Raw genomic sequence first — 14,503 nt, 5'->3', positions numbered from 1 at the left:
GGTCGAGTACGTATCGTACGATACTCTCCTCTTCGTATGAGGTTAATTTCTGGCAGGGTGGTCGGGTGTCGTGTTTCGCAGCTCGGCCGTGGTATCGTTGCTGGAGTGTCGTACGAGATACATTATAGATCTGCGCAGCCTTTCGTACGCTTAATTTTGGGTCGGATTGGAGCGCATTTAACGCTAGAACCAAATCACTTTCAATTGATTGTCGTCCCATGATTGGAGGTGGAGAAAAAGGAGAAGGAAGTGAACCTCAATTAAATTGCAGTAAAGTGACCCGTTCACCCGTGTGACCCGCTCACCCGTGGATTACGTTATACTTAGTTATACATATCCCATTATTCAGCCCCTGGCGCACGAGAAAGGTACCCCGTGAAACTGCACACCAAGCGAGGTGATTTCCCGTGATCCATCAGAAAAGCTCGCAAGTAGGCTCCTTGACCGGACACCCAAACGCCTCCCTGAACCCCCTCGAGTTGAGCACCATGTTATTGATCCGCGCATACGCGATAGAGTGGTGGTCCGTGCCGTCCACATACGAGGCATTGACGGCCGCCGTGGCGACGCTGCACCACGGGCCCGCGTTCGCCAGATAGAACAGCTGCTCGTGGGTAAATTCGTCCTGGAGGCCCGGCAGGTCCTGGTCGTGCGCCTGCCGGCGCTGCCACGCGCGGAAGGCGACGTTGACGCCGCCGCTGTCGGCGAGGTCCTCGTTGAGCTTGTCCGTGCCGTTCTGCGGGATCTCCTCGGTGCCGTTGATGAGTACGGTCCAGCTCGACGACTGCTCGGCGATGCACTTGGCGCGCTCCCCGTACGCGGCGAGCGTCGGCTCGTCGATCCACTGCTCTGCGCCGCCCGGGTAGATGCTCCCGTCGGGGCCGACCTGGCTGCCCTTGGTGTCGAGCGAGTGGATGAACTCGTGCGCAATGATGTAGCCGATGCCGCCGTACTGGATGTACCCAGGCGCCGACGGGGAGAAGTGGTTGGCCTGCGCCATGCCGTAAGGGATGAATATGGCGTTGAGCAAGGCTTGGTACTGTGCGTTGACAGTCTCGGCCGATCCGTATGTGGTCAGGAGGTAGTTCCACTGCTCCCGGTCGGGGGCGCCATTGTTGAGCATGGTGGTGAGATACGGCACGACGTTGAAGGCGTTCGAGTTTGTGACAAAGCCAAAGTAATTGTCGGTCACGTTGAGGGGCTCGTAAAACTCAGCGACCTCTTGCGCGAGCTTGTTGTTCGGTTTCTGGGGTTTTGTGTGGACGTGGTTAGCATTCAATCGCCATCGAGGGGTATTCTGTCTTCAGAAACTTCAGAGACGACGTATGGCCGCTGCTGCTTACCGAGCGCGAGTAGCCGACGTTGGGCACCAGCTTGCTGAGCTTGTCCTTGAAAGCTGCGCGAGCCGCCTCGGACGCCCACTCGAGATTATCCATGTCTGCCTGCACACCGCTGTGGATGTTGCTCACGAGTTGATTGAGGGTTGTGTCCACTTCGTCAGTGTAGACCTTGTCAAGGTACACCTTGCTGGCCAGAAAGGGAATCCTCTGTCCCAGATCAGCGGTGCAGATTTCTCGGCGAGCCTTGGTGGGCTGTCAAGGGGATTTTGCGTCAGCATGGTACTGATAGTTGACAAAGATCCCATCGGGCCCTCTTACTGGGTTCACCAGCGCCAGTTCGGGGCTGTTCACAGCCGGGAGAAATGACTGGATAATCTGCCACATGAAGTAGGCCTGGATGGCTGGCTTGGTCGTGCCGAGCAGGATCTCATTGGTAGCGGCGGCGACCTCTGGAAATCCCCAGGATAGGCGCCCCTTCTCCTTGCTGGCCGGGCTTATCTGACCCAATGCACCTGGAATGTCCAGTGCAGGCACTAACTTTGCGGCCTCATCAAAGGTTATCGTGGCGAAGAATTCCTGTTTGCATCAGGGGCAGCACATTGTCAGTTTCGATAACGCCCGCGCATCGTGCTTCACACAAACAACGGTGAGGAGACGACTAACTTTGTAGGGGACATTGTAGCCGTCGCCAGGGTAAATCAACGCGAGCTTCGTGTCGAGCTCGACTAGGCCCAGCGCCAGCACCTCGGCGCTCTTTGCCGTCGAATTTGGAAGCAGAAGCTGCAGAGTTGGCAGCAGCAACTCTTTGGCCTGTAAAGCAATGGCAGTGCCTGGCTTGACGATATTTATACCGGGGATGTACACCGATGCGTCGTCTGCGTCAGGTTGGGGAAGAGGTACGAAAAAGGCAGGCACGCCCATCTTGGCCAGTGCCGCCCAAGCCGTACGGGTCAGTTCGTAGTCCTCCTCGGTCAGATTCTTGGGATTCGCATAGTCATCCTCGCCGAGCGGGAAGACCTCGAGAAAGCCTTCAAGGAGCTTGTTTAAGGGAGCAGTGCCGATCTCCAGGATGGTTTCCTCGTCCATACAGGTCAAATATGCTGTCTGGAGCTTGATAAAGAAAGCCTCGTCGAGCGGAGACGGGGAGCTTGTCTAGTTGTTATCACTGCGGTTAGTGGACACCGGGCCTGCCTCCGCCAGAGCATCATGGACTCACTGCGTATAAATCGTAGGGCTTCTCGAGAACGTTACTGATCAGGACCGAGTTGTCAATCAATTGGTCACCCTGGTCACTTTTAAGAAGGTCTGTCAGGCCAAGAGCTGTAGTCTCGTAGTAGCCGCCACAGGCATCTGGCAACCATGTGAGCATGAAACACATCTCTCAGGCAGGGTTTGGTCTACGCACACTGGTCAAATCTCACAAGGGTCCAGGTCGTGATAGTTTGGGGCGAGCTTGGAGAGAATACCATTGGCGATGCTAATGCATTCTGGCGTTGTGCAGAGGTTCGCATCGCGCCCAGATGATTGTGTGTTGCCCATGTCGCTGGTCTGGATTGTATCTTGCGCAGGACGTCGTGGCAGTCTTGGCCTGGAGAGTGGTTGGGCTGTGTTGTCAGTGTCTCGTTGTGAGGCACAGACTTGGTGATTGCATGGGCCCGATTGGGTTCATATACTTCGAAGTGGCAGAGGCGACGATGACGTTGTCAGGCCGGAAGTACAACGTACCTTGACGCCCTTTGGCACCACACGTGCGTTCATTCGTCAATTGCAGCGGCAGAACCATGAATAGAACGGCCAAGGATTACCTGAAATGGACACACCTAGGCCCAGGCACCGCGCTGTCATGGAGATGCGCCTCTGGTGCCGATCTCCCGAACAGCTGGAGCACTCTGTGCATAACTGCGCTCCAAGAGGGCCAACCAATATGCTTCCTTTCAGAGGGCATATGTCGCGTAGGTTCAACGGCACTTTTCCAATGAGGCTGTTGTCCTTACATCATTTCCAGGCCTCTGAGGTCGATCACCACGGTGTCTCGCCCCCAGAAAGGAAATGTCCATGGCCAAGGCGCTACGGAGGAATGATCGGCGCACGCATCCGATGCACGCCACGTCGGGCTGAGGCTGAAGTCGTGCCGGCCTTCTTGCTCAACCCCGCCAAAAGCTGGTCACAAAGCTCTGCCATGCGTCGTCACTGCCTGTGACCTGTCTCTATGATAGGCTCGAATCGTGGCAGTGCCATAAAGGTTGACTGCCCGTTGCGGAGGCTTGTCCGAGCCCGGCCAACTGGATGTGGACCCAGCCGCAATTGTCGCAAGGCACACACTCTCGACCACGGGGCACGCACCACGGCCTGAGGGATGTCAGAAGCCACCTGTCGTGCCAGAGACCTTTCTCGAGCCGCGCTACATTCAGTGGGAATCAGTGAACTGGCGGGCATATGCCCAGTGCGCGGCTATGGGGGACAGGGCGGGTCGATTGCCTTTTTTTTTTATCCAAAGGCCCCCAGGCGTCCCACGGACCAGATTGCACAAGGGAGCTCTGTAGAATGACGCTGTGCACGCCGACATTACGGCAACTGCGCTGAATTGCAGCCACATCCGCGCAAAACACCAAAAATCATCACCCCTACACCCGAATCTTTGAAAATCCACAACACAACAACCACACGTCCTACAGGGACCAAAAAAAGAACCCAGCTACTGCTGAGTGAGCTTATAGCGCTCGACACCTGCAGGATTCGAACCTGCGCTCCCGAAGGAAATGCCTCACGTTAGAACCCTAGCTATTCGGATGGAATAGAGTGGATATACTAGCAGGGCATCGCGTTAACCACTCCGCCAAAGTGCCCATTGAAGGGATGATCGGTCTGTTTGAAGCAGCCCGATTTGGTTCAGTTTGTTGAAGGCCGGTCGGGTTGTCAGCGCATATATATAGAGGAACAAAAGTGGATTGTTGTGGAAAATACTGGGGCGTGTGAAACCTGGTCCTGGCCATTGGACTTTCTTTCTCAAGCCTTTCAAGAATTAGATATTGATTTGGAATAAGCACTTTGAATTCAATTAGATGGAATTTATTGGGCATGCTCTCTTTGGGAAGCATTTTGGAAGATTATCCAATCCAGGCACTCTCGCGAGTCAGAAGCTGTTGAGAGAAGGTTGCTTGATCCCGGCTTGTTTAAATTGAATTATCCTGTGTCTTGAAACAGGACTATGTGCTGCCGCGGTTCCGCTTACATTCCCCGTCCTCCCGTTTTCCTTGTTACAATAATACTATCTCCTCCAGACGATGGAGGACGCGGGTCCAACGACTCCCGCCGGCAAGGCACGCCCGCTGCCGCTGGAATCACTGTCCGCGTGCTCTTCCCGGTGCCGAAAGGCTCCTCCCATGAGTCCAGACTGATGTTGTCTTCATGTTTTTATGATGTTCCGGCATGGTTGCCCTTCCACACCTGTTTTGTGACGCCATGAGGAGACCACAGCATCTCCCCCTCGTCTCCGACGTTGTCTTCGCTTCGGTTCCTGCTGAATTGAGAGTTACAACCACTGCTAGATACTATCACCTTCTCGTCCGATGCTGCTGCAGAAGACTTTCAAATTCTCGCTTTTGTCATCCACATCTGCATTCAGTGGCGCCATGGAACTGAGGGGTTGTACCTGGATACGCGCATGTTGGTCCCGAGGAGCAGGGGCCTAAGGCGCGTAGTGGTTGCATGAAGGGGGCATCTGCTCGAGAATCCAAACCAACAAACCCTTAGCCCCCAAGGGATGCTACCGTGCCTTCTGATCACATTCACGCTGCATGAGCTTGGTGACCCGGACCACATGCCAGCCTAACCTTGGAAATGTACTATGGACATGAACCAAAGTAATGATCATCATGCCCCTGGAAGTATTGACTATCTCGTGGGGGGTTGAGCTTGGATACACCGAGTATTTTGGGCCTCGTAACAAGTGCAGGCGGAAGCTAATCTTCGTGCCGGGCAGACACATTTTTAGCCATGGGCATGGACTTATTTTTGTCCATGGCGCACAGCATTGGTCTGAAAGCTTAGCTACTAACATGGACAGAGAGAATGGTCTGTCGCAGACGCGCTGCAGCGGCCGCCATCCAGCCGGGAGATGCCGCACAAGACCCCAAAACGTGTTGGTTCGGTTTGGGGTAAGAGAATCCCTGGCCAAGGTGTGTACCTTGCAGCCAACATTTCCGGCTGGCGGGGCCGGATGTGACAACAAGATGTCGCCCTCTGACCCCTTGTGTCGTAAGCTTGGTCAATGGAGCAGGATGAAGATCTTGTGACGGACGAGGAGGCCAGTCCTTTCGAGGGCTCCTCGCTTATCTCGTCCAAATGATAACTGGATCTCATTTAACAAAGCAAACACAATGCGGCCGTTGAAGCAATGCCCAGTGTGCTCAGCGAGCCACGGCTTCTCACTGTGTACGCTCTAGAGCTTGCATGCAAGTCCAACCAGCTCAATGATGTAGCGCCAGGCCGGGTTGCCGATATCGAGCCTGATCCATCATCAAATGCCTGCCACTCAGATAAGCGAATCATGCTGCAAATTGTCTACCGCGGTCATGCATTCTTCACCTTTCCCCAAGTCTCTCCTCTCACACCGGTAAAAGAACTCTGGTGCCCAGCAAAAGTCCCAGTCTCTCTGTTCTGTCTGCGCTCCAGCTAAATCCCAAAAGATTCCCCCTGTTGACTCAAAGATGCCCGCGGCACGCGACCCGGAGCTCCCGCAGACATTTGCCGGCAAGGTATTTACTGTAGCTGGCGGCAGCCGTGGCACCGGTCTCGCTGTGGCCAAGCACCTCCTTGCCCGCGATGCTTCGGTTTCCATTTCGAGCTCCTCAGCAGACAACATTGCGACTGCCAAAGCATCTCTGCTCAAAGAGTTCCCCGATGCATCAGATCGCCTCCATGACCATGTCGCCGATATTACCAAGTTGGACCGGGTCGAGACGTGGATCAACGCCGTGCTCAAGCACTTTGGACGCATTGACGGGTGCGCAAACGTTTCTGGTAGGTTCTCCTTATGTCTTCACGACCCATGCCATAGTACACACACGTCCGTCAATGCGAGTAGCATCAGCGTCAACGTCCGTGCTGACAGTGCCAACAGGCAAGGAGCAGCGCTATATCAGCCCTCTCACCGACATGTCTCTCAAGGACTGGAAGGAGATTGTTGACGTCAACCTGACTGGCATGTTCCACCTCCTGCGTGAGCAGCTCAAGGTCGTCTCGACAGGCGGCAGCATCGTCAACGTCGGCAGCGTCAACAGCAAATATGCGTCCTATGGGCAGGGAGCGTACATTGCATCGAAGCACGGCCTGATGGGCCTGACCAAGGCTGCTGCCTTCGAGGCGGCGCCGAAAGGAATGCGTGTTAATGCCATCAATCCGTAAGTTCAGCATCACCCCTTCTGATCGACCTTCCCCAGAGTGATTGCAGACACAGGAGCTGATAGTGAACGACACTAGTGGAGGCATCAACTCCGAGATGACCTCGAAGCCCTTCTTCTTGCCGGATGGCAGCGAGTTTATTTCGACCGGCGAGACGCTGCCTCAGCTGTTTCGGCGCATGGCTGAGCCCGAGGAGATTGCCGCTTCTATTTGTTTCCTGCTCGGTGACGACAGCAAGTTTGTCACCAAGGCCATCTGGGACATCGATGGCGGATTCATGGAGTCCAATTTTACGTAGCTACAGTCAAAATACAATGCAATCTAGGGCACTAGCAGATAGATGATGGGAACTCTCTAGCGGTGAATGATGTAGGCGATCGTCGTCGTTATGTATAAAGCGGCCCGGTTCCATGGACGGCACATATACATGGAACTGCCCAAGTGCAGGGCAGTTCGCCTTGACTGCGTGAGTTCAGGTAGAATTGACAGGGGCAAAAAGGGATGGGACGTGGTGTGTATCCTAACCACTAGACGAATCTAGACTGAATCCTGATTGGCTGAAACAGCGACATCTTTTTGTGCAATACAGTAGCAGACCCGCGGCATCGTGAGATGCAAAAAAAAGGACAACCCCTTGCAAGCACTGGCAAAAGGGAAATTCTGATGCATCAGCCGTGAATCGAACACGGGGCCCATCGATGGCAACGATGGATTTTACCACTAAACCACTGATGCTGTTGATGGTTCGGGGGAATCGTATGTCAATATATAACCAAGCGTCAAAATTAGCTGTGTCAGTGACCTGCGGTAAATTGTGCAGTTTGTTTGGTACTTCCAGGTACTTGTGCGCCTTCTCGGTGGATCGGATCGGGTGCACCAGCTAAGACTCCCCAATGCAAGTAAGGAGCAACGTCAAGGGCCCACTGCGGCTTGAAGATTAGTGAATTCGGAGCATACCTTAATTGCAAAACGTAGGGGTTCCACAACCCTCCTAAACCATCCTGGCGTGTTCGTCTCATGCTGCGCCACCAGGACTTTGTTGGAGGACACCGCTAGGCCGATCCACAAATTGCCCGGTCGGGAAATATTCGAGCGCGTGCCCAGATCGTCGAGACGAAGATTGCTGGGTCTCGACATATCGCAATACCGCCATAGCTGAACGAGACTGAACGGCTGCCTAGACAGGCTGCGCTGGGAACGATCTACCATCAGTAACGGATACGGAAAATGACTATAAGCGAGCTCTATAAAAGGTCTGGACTATCCTGCAGAGCAGTCCATGGTAGATTCAACGTGGCACTCTCAACGCATCCATCTTGACTCGTCAACCCTTCAACATCACAGGCCATAATGCATTTCTCGGCCATTTTCGGCAGTGTTCTCGCTCCTTTGGCAGCGGCTACCTCACACTCCGGCTGTGCCCCCTGCAAATCTTCCCAGATTGAGTTCGCGTCCACCTTCAAGCAGCCTGAACCGCCGAGAATTAAGCACGAATTCACAGCCAGCTTTGTCCAGCATAAGTGGTAAGCTTCGCTTCATGGCCGTGGTCACAGTGTCTGATTCGTGCTTGACTTATTGACTGATTGATTGGTTGTAGGAACGTCAACCTCTCGCATATTACACAGGGTTATATCACCAACGCCGCCTCCAAGGGTTTCGTCGCGGTCAACCAGGCCAACGAAGACGGGTTGTCCCTCTCCTTCTTCGATTACAAGAACGTCACCAAGGAGGGACTGGTTGATAATACCTTGACGACTTATCGCCCGAATGACAAACCTCAAGTGTGGAGAGGCTACGTCAATTCGAACTTCCCAATCTTCCAAGACGACATGCTCATCACATCTGGCGCGGTCTATACCGGAATGGTAGATCGCGATTTCGTCGGGCTCGTTGCATCCGTAAGTAGATACCTTGATTATGCCTTAGACAAGATGCGCAAGGAAGATTGTCAACTGACAATGGCATCAATCCACAGTGGAGCATCATGTACCAGGGAGTCATTCCTGTCACCACTTACGTCGACAACGATAACAAGCTCGTCGGTTACGATTACTTTGCGCCCGAGCTGAGAACGAGGGCCACCACCCGCTTCTACAATATCAAAGCCTAAACGATTCCGGGCAGAGGACGTAGTGCTGATTGGTACACACTCAGCGAGGGCTTCGAAGCTACGGCCTGGGTCATGACTTGGATTGGAAGACCGCCTGGCGAAGGATCCTTGAATTAGTCGGCTTATGATAGTTTTATCCTATAATATGAGTACTTTCTTGCCAGTCCCAGAGCTTCTGCAGGTCCATGAGAACCCATTCCGATACGGCGAGTCCTCGATTGTATATGACTTTGAGCGCCTTGCAGACTCTAGCTTTGTGTGAGGTCGTCCTGGAAGCAGCTCCAGCAACGCGAAGAGGAAAGAGAAGAAGCATATTAGCGACTGTTGACCTTTCCAGAATTCTCTCAAGCTCTTCAAGAATCGTGGTGACGAGTCTTTCCACTTCATCATCTGAGAGATGTGGCGGTCTCAGGCCAACAAAACAAGGAAAGAAGCTAAAGTTTCGACAGAAGTATAAGGTAACAGCGCAAATGTTAGCCAGTGCAAGTCTTTCGAATGGGTCGTAGACTTGGAGGCGCTCGCTTATGGGGACCAATGCTTTCCTGAGCCTCTCATGGAATGCAACGCCTTTGAGAGCCCACGAAGTGGCGATATCACTTTGACCGCTAGTAAGTACTGGCTTCTGAAGTTCGTCGAACATTCTGTATGTCAAGATATAAGTCATTTGCTCTCTTCGACAATCAGGTCAAGGGGTCAAGGTCCTTACTGCTGGCTAAGAAGTGATGCCCCAAGCATAAGCTCGAGAGATAAACGCATTGCGGAAAACTGAGAACTGTCTGCCTTCTCTACAATTCTGTGCATCTCCAGAGAGGTATCTGCACCGTAAAGTATTGCCCTGTGAATTCCAAGGCAGCGACATACCTCCAGCAATTCATTGCCAAGCGGCGTCAGCGGCGCTGAGGAGGGTATGTGCTTGATTATCTGGCTCACGCCTTGGATCATATGCATAGACCAGGCATCCGCAGACGAGACCTTGGACATGAGCTTCATTATAGTCAACTACAAGTTTCCACATCCATAGGGTAGTAGTCAATTTCGGCGGGACGGATGCCTTACCTCGAACAATCCCAACAAGAAGGTGGTCCACAAAGCCTCCTCGCCAGGCTGAAAGGTGGGAGCTGCAATATCCTTGCTAAAAGTACGAATTGACCTCCCATACAGAGACAAAGCAGTCGAGTCTGTGTTCTCTCGCCGTCCCGAGCTTCGGATAGAGCCCTTCCTGCTGGTCTCAAGAGCACCGATGGCTAACGCAATGTCCCGCAACGGCCCGGGCGATTGAATGAAGTGGATGAATTCAGGTGCCAGGGCGCTGAACCGCTTCGTAAGCTGGCAGGTGGCGAGGAAAGTAATGAAATGATCTGTAAAGAGGACATCGGGCGGCGAGTTGATCGGTAAGGGAATGTCGCTTTGTCCTAGCATGTCTGGATCGACACCTGCCACGAAGGTCACGAACTTGACATGCTGTGGCTGATCCTGCCCTTGTGGTAGGCAGGACTTCTTCAAGCGGGCACAGGTGCTGCATGGAATCTGTCCGTCACACTGCAACATAGATGTTCCGTCAGCCATCCCGCTCGATCAGACGACAACAGAGTTGAACTGACCCGGATACGTCTTCTTACACAGGCCTGGCATCGGAAGGCACGCTTTCGTTTGTCTAGATGCCCGACCGCACGCACCATTGTGGCTGGCGACGAGAGGAAACGGTCAATCAGACTGGGGAGCGAGCTACAACGTCTTAATACATGCCAGGCTCGCCGCGATCAGAGGCTGCCACGTCGACAGCCTTGTAGGTGAGACGCGTGCCTTCAACGACTGGCTTGATAAAAGGTGTGCTCAGGCGCTTGGCTTGTTGTCTCGTTCATGCAGAAGAAGAAGGACGCCCTGCAATCGGAGAACCTCCCCGGTTCTTGGGATAGGCTTTGCGTCGCATGGAGCCGCTAGGCCCGGGGGGGACTAATACTGTCCCTATTGCTGGTGCCTGGAGGTCAAGAGGTTAAATGTAACAGGCCGGGTCCAAAAAAGCAGGAGAGGGGGTTTAAGTTTGTTAGGGGGCCAAGGCTCGCTTACAGGGAACCTCCGGCAAGCCCAATTAGACCCCTTTTAGCACTGTACACTTTGACAGCTTTTCCTAGATAGCATGATAAAGTCTTCAGATCCAGGAACGTATGTATTCGTGAAGTCCATATCCTGAAACAGATACCAGCCAACAACTGCAACCACAACATATGCTCTGCATGTACTCAGCTTCAAGGATGCGGACAACTGATATCTCTATCAACAGTGGACCAACCAGCCAACTCCTCACCATTCTCCTTTCTTAGTTTGACTAAGTCACTTGAGCAATTGAAACCCGAATCCACCAGAAGACTCATAGGAAAATGATTTAAATGAGCACTTGGGGATTATGGCAACGCTTCATCGGCACAACCCCTGATAAAAAGCGCGCATCTTCACACTTGCGTTTGGAAATCGCTGACCTGTGCATGCAATGGGTCTTTGGGCCACAAGAGGCGCCAGGAAAAGAATAATCAAGACCAAGAAGAGATATGGATGGGGCATTGCAGTTACCATACCTGGATTGACTGCATTCCTCCTTGCGAAATAGTTCATGGTCGATTTTGCGCTGCAGTTCTAAAAGAAATCTTCCCTTACTTACGGTAGCATCTGGACCGTCGCACAGTTTGTTGGTTCTTCTGGCTTCGAAGCATCACTCCAGCTCGCTCGCCATCTTTACTGATTTTACCCTCACGCTGCTGCCCGCCTGGCTCGTCTTCCACCTGCAGATGGACTTCAAGACCAAGATGGCGTTGACATTAGTCGTTGGCATGGCTTGCATGTGAGTTTGACGTTGAACTTGTAACTCAGAGTATCCGCCCGCTGACCGAGTAATCTTTCTGATAGTGCCAGTGCCGCCATCGTCATCTGCATGCCTCACGTCGGGGACTTTAGAGATCCCGACTTCCTCTGTAAGCTCGACTTACCAGCCAATCTACCTCCTCTTGCCTCTCTGACACAACCTACGTCACGCCAACAGGGTCTGCCACCACGATTGCTGTCTGGTCTCAAGTCGAAGCCGGCCGCGCCATCGCAGCGGGCAGCTTCGCCACGCTCCGGCCGCTGTTCCGCATCGTGCTTGTCAAGCTCGGTCTGTCCACCAACACCACCGCCCCAACCTACGGCCAGGGGGGCGTGCAGTATTACAACAGCAGGGCCGTCGGCGGCGCGGGGGGCGATACTGGCTTCAACAAATCCCGCGCGACGAGCAACGTGTTCAGCATGGCCACGTTCAATCTGATGGACGATGTGACTGATGACGACGACGACGACTCGCAGCGCGGGGCCGGCGTGGGTACTGGGCCCGTGGGCAGTACCGCGGACTTGCACTCCTCTACTGCCGCGATCCCCCGGAAGGAGGACAGGGCTGTCGTGGTGGACTACACCGTGCACGTCGTGTCCGGCGCGAAGGGGTTTGATGCGGCGGCGCACCCGCAACATCAGCGGGTGGCGAGCGGCCATAAGGGTCTGCAGATTCACTATTCCAAAGAGTTTGGGTCGGATTCCGCTTGATGTATCGCTTGATGTATATAGTGGAGGACTCACAATTATCTATGTTCGGTCTATAAGAAGACAAGATACTCGCGACTTCCTAGGTTGTTGTATGAGCCAAAGATCCGTCTGGTGCGTCTACAATCGTCAAAACAAGCGCATGGCTGCATTCATGCCACAGCATACCGCTAGGAGCGGCGCAATGAGCTCATGCCATGCCCATAGTTACCCAGCCCGAGGGCCATCAGATATCTCGAGCTCTGTCCTTGAAAACTCTCTGGCAGCTCACTTGAGAGTGCAGGCGTGGGAACGTACTCAGCCCTGGCATCTGTTGCCAACCTGACTTTCTGAGCACTGCTGCCCTTGAGTCGGGGCGTGCTGCGCTCACGAACCTGGGCCCTCCTGGGGCGAGGCAGTCTCTCAAGATAGCACTGCCCTCTTTGAAACCATCAAGCTGATGGCCGAGATGTTGTGAACGCACTGGGCTTCCATCGTCGTCGCTAAAACCCACAAACAGCTCCGGCGCCAAAGATGGTCAAAGTCCGGGCTGTCAGAACAAGCCTGCTGGAATGGATGACGGGAAAAACGAGGAATGTACAAGGCACTGGCCAGAAAGACGGAAATTAAACAAAATACAGGCCCCTCACAACTTGAACTGCACCGGCTTGCCGTCCCGCAGCTTGATGCCAGCCCACACAGCATCCACCTTGGCCAGCACAGGGCCCGTCTCGCCACCCTTTTCGAAATTCCTAATCTCCCCTTCGACAGTGGCCACCCTGCCCTTGAGCTCCTTGATCCGCGCAGTGACGACGAGGGTGGCGGGCGTGGGCACGGGCCTGGCAAAAGCCGTCGTGATGCTCGAGGTCATGAACAGGTGCTCTTTGAAGCCTCTGACGCCGCGGATGCGGTTCACCACGGTGGCCAGACCGGTGATCTCGTCCATGAGGGCGGACACGATGCCGCCCTGCATGAGGCCCGGGTACGACTGCAGGCCGATTTCCGTGCGCAGCAGGGCGTGCACCTCGCGCACGAGGGGCACTTCGTCCGCGTCCGGGATCAGGTGCGACGTGCCGGGGGTGTACTCGACTTTCTGCGCCGGGGACTTTGATATGTCTTGGCTGTTGTTGTTGCTGGCGGCGGCGGCGTCTCGCGCGGGCTCGTCCCAGTACACGAGGAAGCCCTTGAGCGCGAGGTCCGTGTTGAGCGTGATGGCGAAGACGTCGCTCGTCGCGGGGGCCCAGGTGCGCACGCCCGGCCGGCTCAGGCGCTCGTTGCAGGCGGGGATGGTGCGGAAGAAGGCCTCGTCCTCGACGCGCTCGGCCCGGCTCGAGTCGAACACGGCCGAGTGCCCGAAGGTCGTCCACTCGGGCTTGGTGATGCTCTTGGGCATGACCATGGTGGGCAGGGCTGTCTTTGGACGGGTGCGTGGGCCTGGCGTGGGCAGTAGAGGGACTAAAAAAATAAGTCAAATCGAGAGCGCCGAGATTGATGGCCGCCGATGCAATATGAGTTATTGGGGAACAGAGAAGAAGAAGAGCTGTGTAGAGAGCATGCGAGGACTTCCCCAGCTTGCTTCACATGCAACAACCGCTGGAGGACGGGGACAGGGACAGGCCTAGGAAATGCAACCAGGGTGTCTGGGCCGACCGGGATCCCGTCCGTCACAGGGATTGTTTGGCTTCCCGCGTTGCATCGACGCGACCCTCTTGGGTGGTCGATGCTTTTTTCTTGATGCTGGCCACCGGCCCTTTGTCCTCCCCGATGAGTGCGGCATGGCCGGCCAGATGAGGGGGTGTCATCCGAGGTCCAGCATTTCCCCACAACTGCAGATCACCACGCGCTCCAGACAGCTACGCAGTAGTCACTGGGGCCAGCTCTCACTCTCACTGGCCCCGTGGGAATCAAAAGGCGGCTATTGTGCTCAAGACGCTGCGCTGTGTCTCCGTACTCGCCATGGGCCATGCGTCGTGCTCTATGGGAGATCTCTGCCGAGGTCATGTTGACAAGGTCATGTTTAACAAGTCCGACAATAGCATGGATGAATGCATACCCGCCATGTGAAAGAGTTATAAAGCATAATAAGGGCCTCAAACTTCCATCAATG

General features: G+C 54.4%; 5 protein-coding genes and 2 non-coding genes across 7 annotated transcripts; 3 read left to right on the top strand and 4 right to left on the bottom strand.

Annotated features, from left to right (window-relative positions):
• Positions 1–228: 228 nt before the first annotated feature.
• Positions 229–2,879, bottom strand: B0I36DRAFT_389280 (uncharacterized protein; the record flags this gene model as incomplete). The annotated part of the gene is made up of 6 exons (XM_046161309.1): positions 229–1,246; positions 1,344–1,592; positions 1,659–1,916; positions 2,004–2,492; positions 2,557–2,690; positions 2,762–2,879. 6 exons carry the CDS (start codon positions 2,877–2,879, stop codon positions 416–418), a joined length of 2,079 nt encoding a protein of 692 aa, XP_046005329.1. The 3' UTR covers positions 229–415.
• A 1,182-nt stretch (positions 2,880–4,061) lies between these two features.
• Positions 4,062–4,186, bottom strand: B0I36DRAFT_t197. Its single transcript has one exon. It is a non-coding gene; the product is annotated as a tRNA-Ser (tRNA).
• Positions 4,187–6,049: 1,863 nt separating this feature from the next.
• On the top strand, positions 6,050–7,041 carry B0I36DRAFT_369325 (uncharacterized protein; the record flags this gene model as incomplete). Its single annotated transcript, XM_046159759.1, has 3 exons — positions 6,050–6,362; positions 6,463–6,742; positions 6,822–7,041. 3 exons carry the CDS (start codon positions 6,050–6,052, stop codon positions 7,039–7,041), a joined length of 813 nt encoding a protein of 270 aa, XP_046005328.1.
• A 366-nt stretch (positions 7,042–7,407) lies between these two features.
• B0I36DRAFT_t196 lies at positions 7,408–7,478 on the bottom strand. Its single transcript has one exon. It is a non-coding gene; the product is annotated as a tRNA-Gly (tRNA).
• A 615-nt stretch (positions 7,479–8,093) lies between these two features.
• On the top strand, positions 8,094–8,853 carry B0I36DRAFT_369324 (uncharacterized protein; the record flags this gene model as incomplete). Its single annotated transcript, XM_046159758.1, has 3 exons — positions 8,094–8,266; positions 8,341–8,641; positions 8,719–8,853. 3 exons carry the CDS (start codon positions 8,094–8,096, stop codon positions 8,851–8,853), a joined length of 609 nt encoding a protein of 202 aa, XP_046005327.1.
• On the top strand, positions 8,562–9,479 carry B0I36DRAFT_338608 (uncharacterized protein). The gene is made up of 2 exons (XM_046155787.1): positions 8,562–8,641; positions 8,719–9,479. The coding sequence occupies exon 2, from the start codon at positions 9,039–9,041 to the stop codon at positions 9,357–9,359; it is 321 nt and encodes a 106-aa protein (XP_046005326.1). The 5' UTR covers positions 8,562–8,641; positions 8,719–9,038; the 3' UTR covers positions 9,360–9,479.
• An 85-nt stretch (positions 9,480–9,564) lies between these two features.
• On the bottom strand, positions 9,565–13,957 carry B0I36DRAFT_436373 (uncharacterized protein; the record flags this gene model as incomplete). Its single annotated transcript, XM_046162820.1, has 6 exons — positions 13,047–13,957; positions 11,835–12,427; positions 11,597–11,775; positions 10,596–10,669; positions 9,910–10,369; positions 9,565–9,837 (listed from the first exon to the last, which is right to left on the bottom strand). Coding segments are annotated over exons 1-6 (2,328 nt in total), but the record flags the coding sequence as incomplete, so codon positions are not given.
• Positions 13,958–14,503: the final 546 nt, after the last annotated feature.

The sequence above is a fragment of the Microdochium trichocladiopsis genome, assembly GCF_020744255.1.
Source record: "Microdochium trichocladiopsis strain MPI-CAGE-CH-0230 chromosome Unknown B0I36scaffold_13, whole genome shotgun sequence".
Lineage (NCBI taxonomy): Eukaryota > Fungi > Ascomycota > Sordariomycetes > Xylariales > Microdochiaceae > Microdochium > Microdochium trichocladiopsis.
Note: the sequence above shows the minus strand (reverse complement) of the source record. Positions and strands in the feature narration are given on the sequence as shown.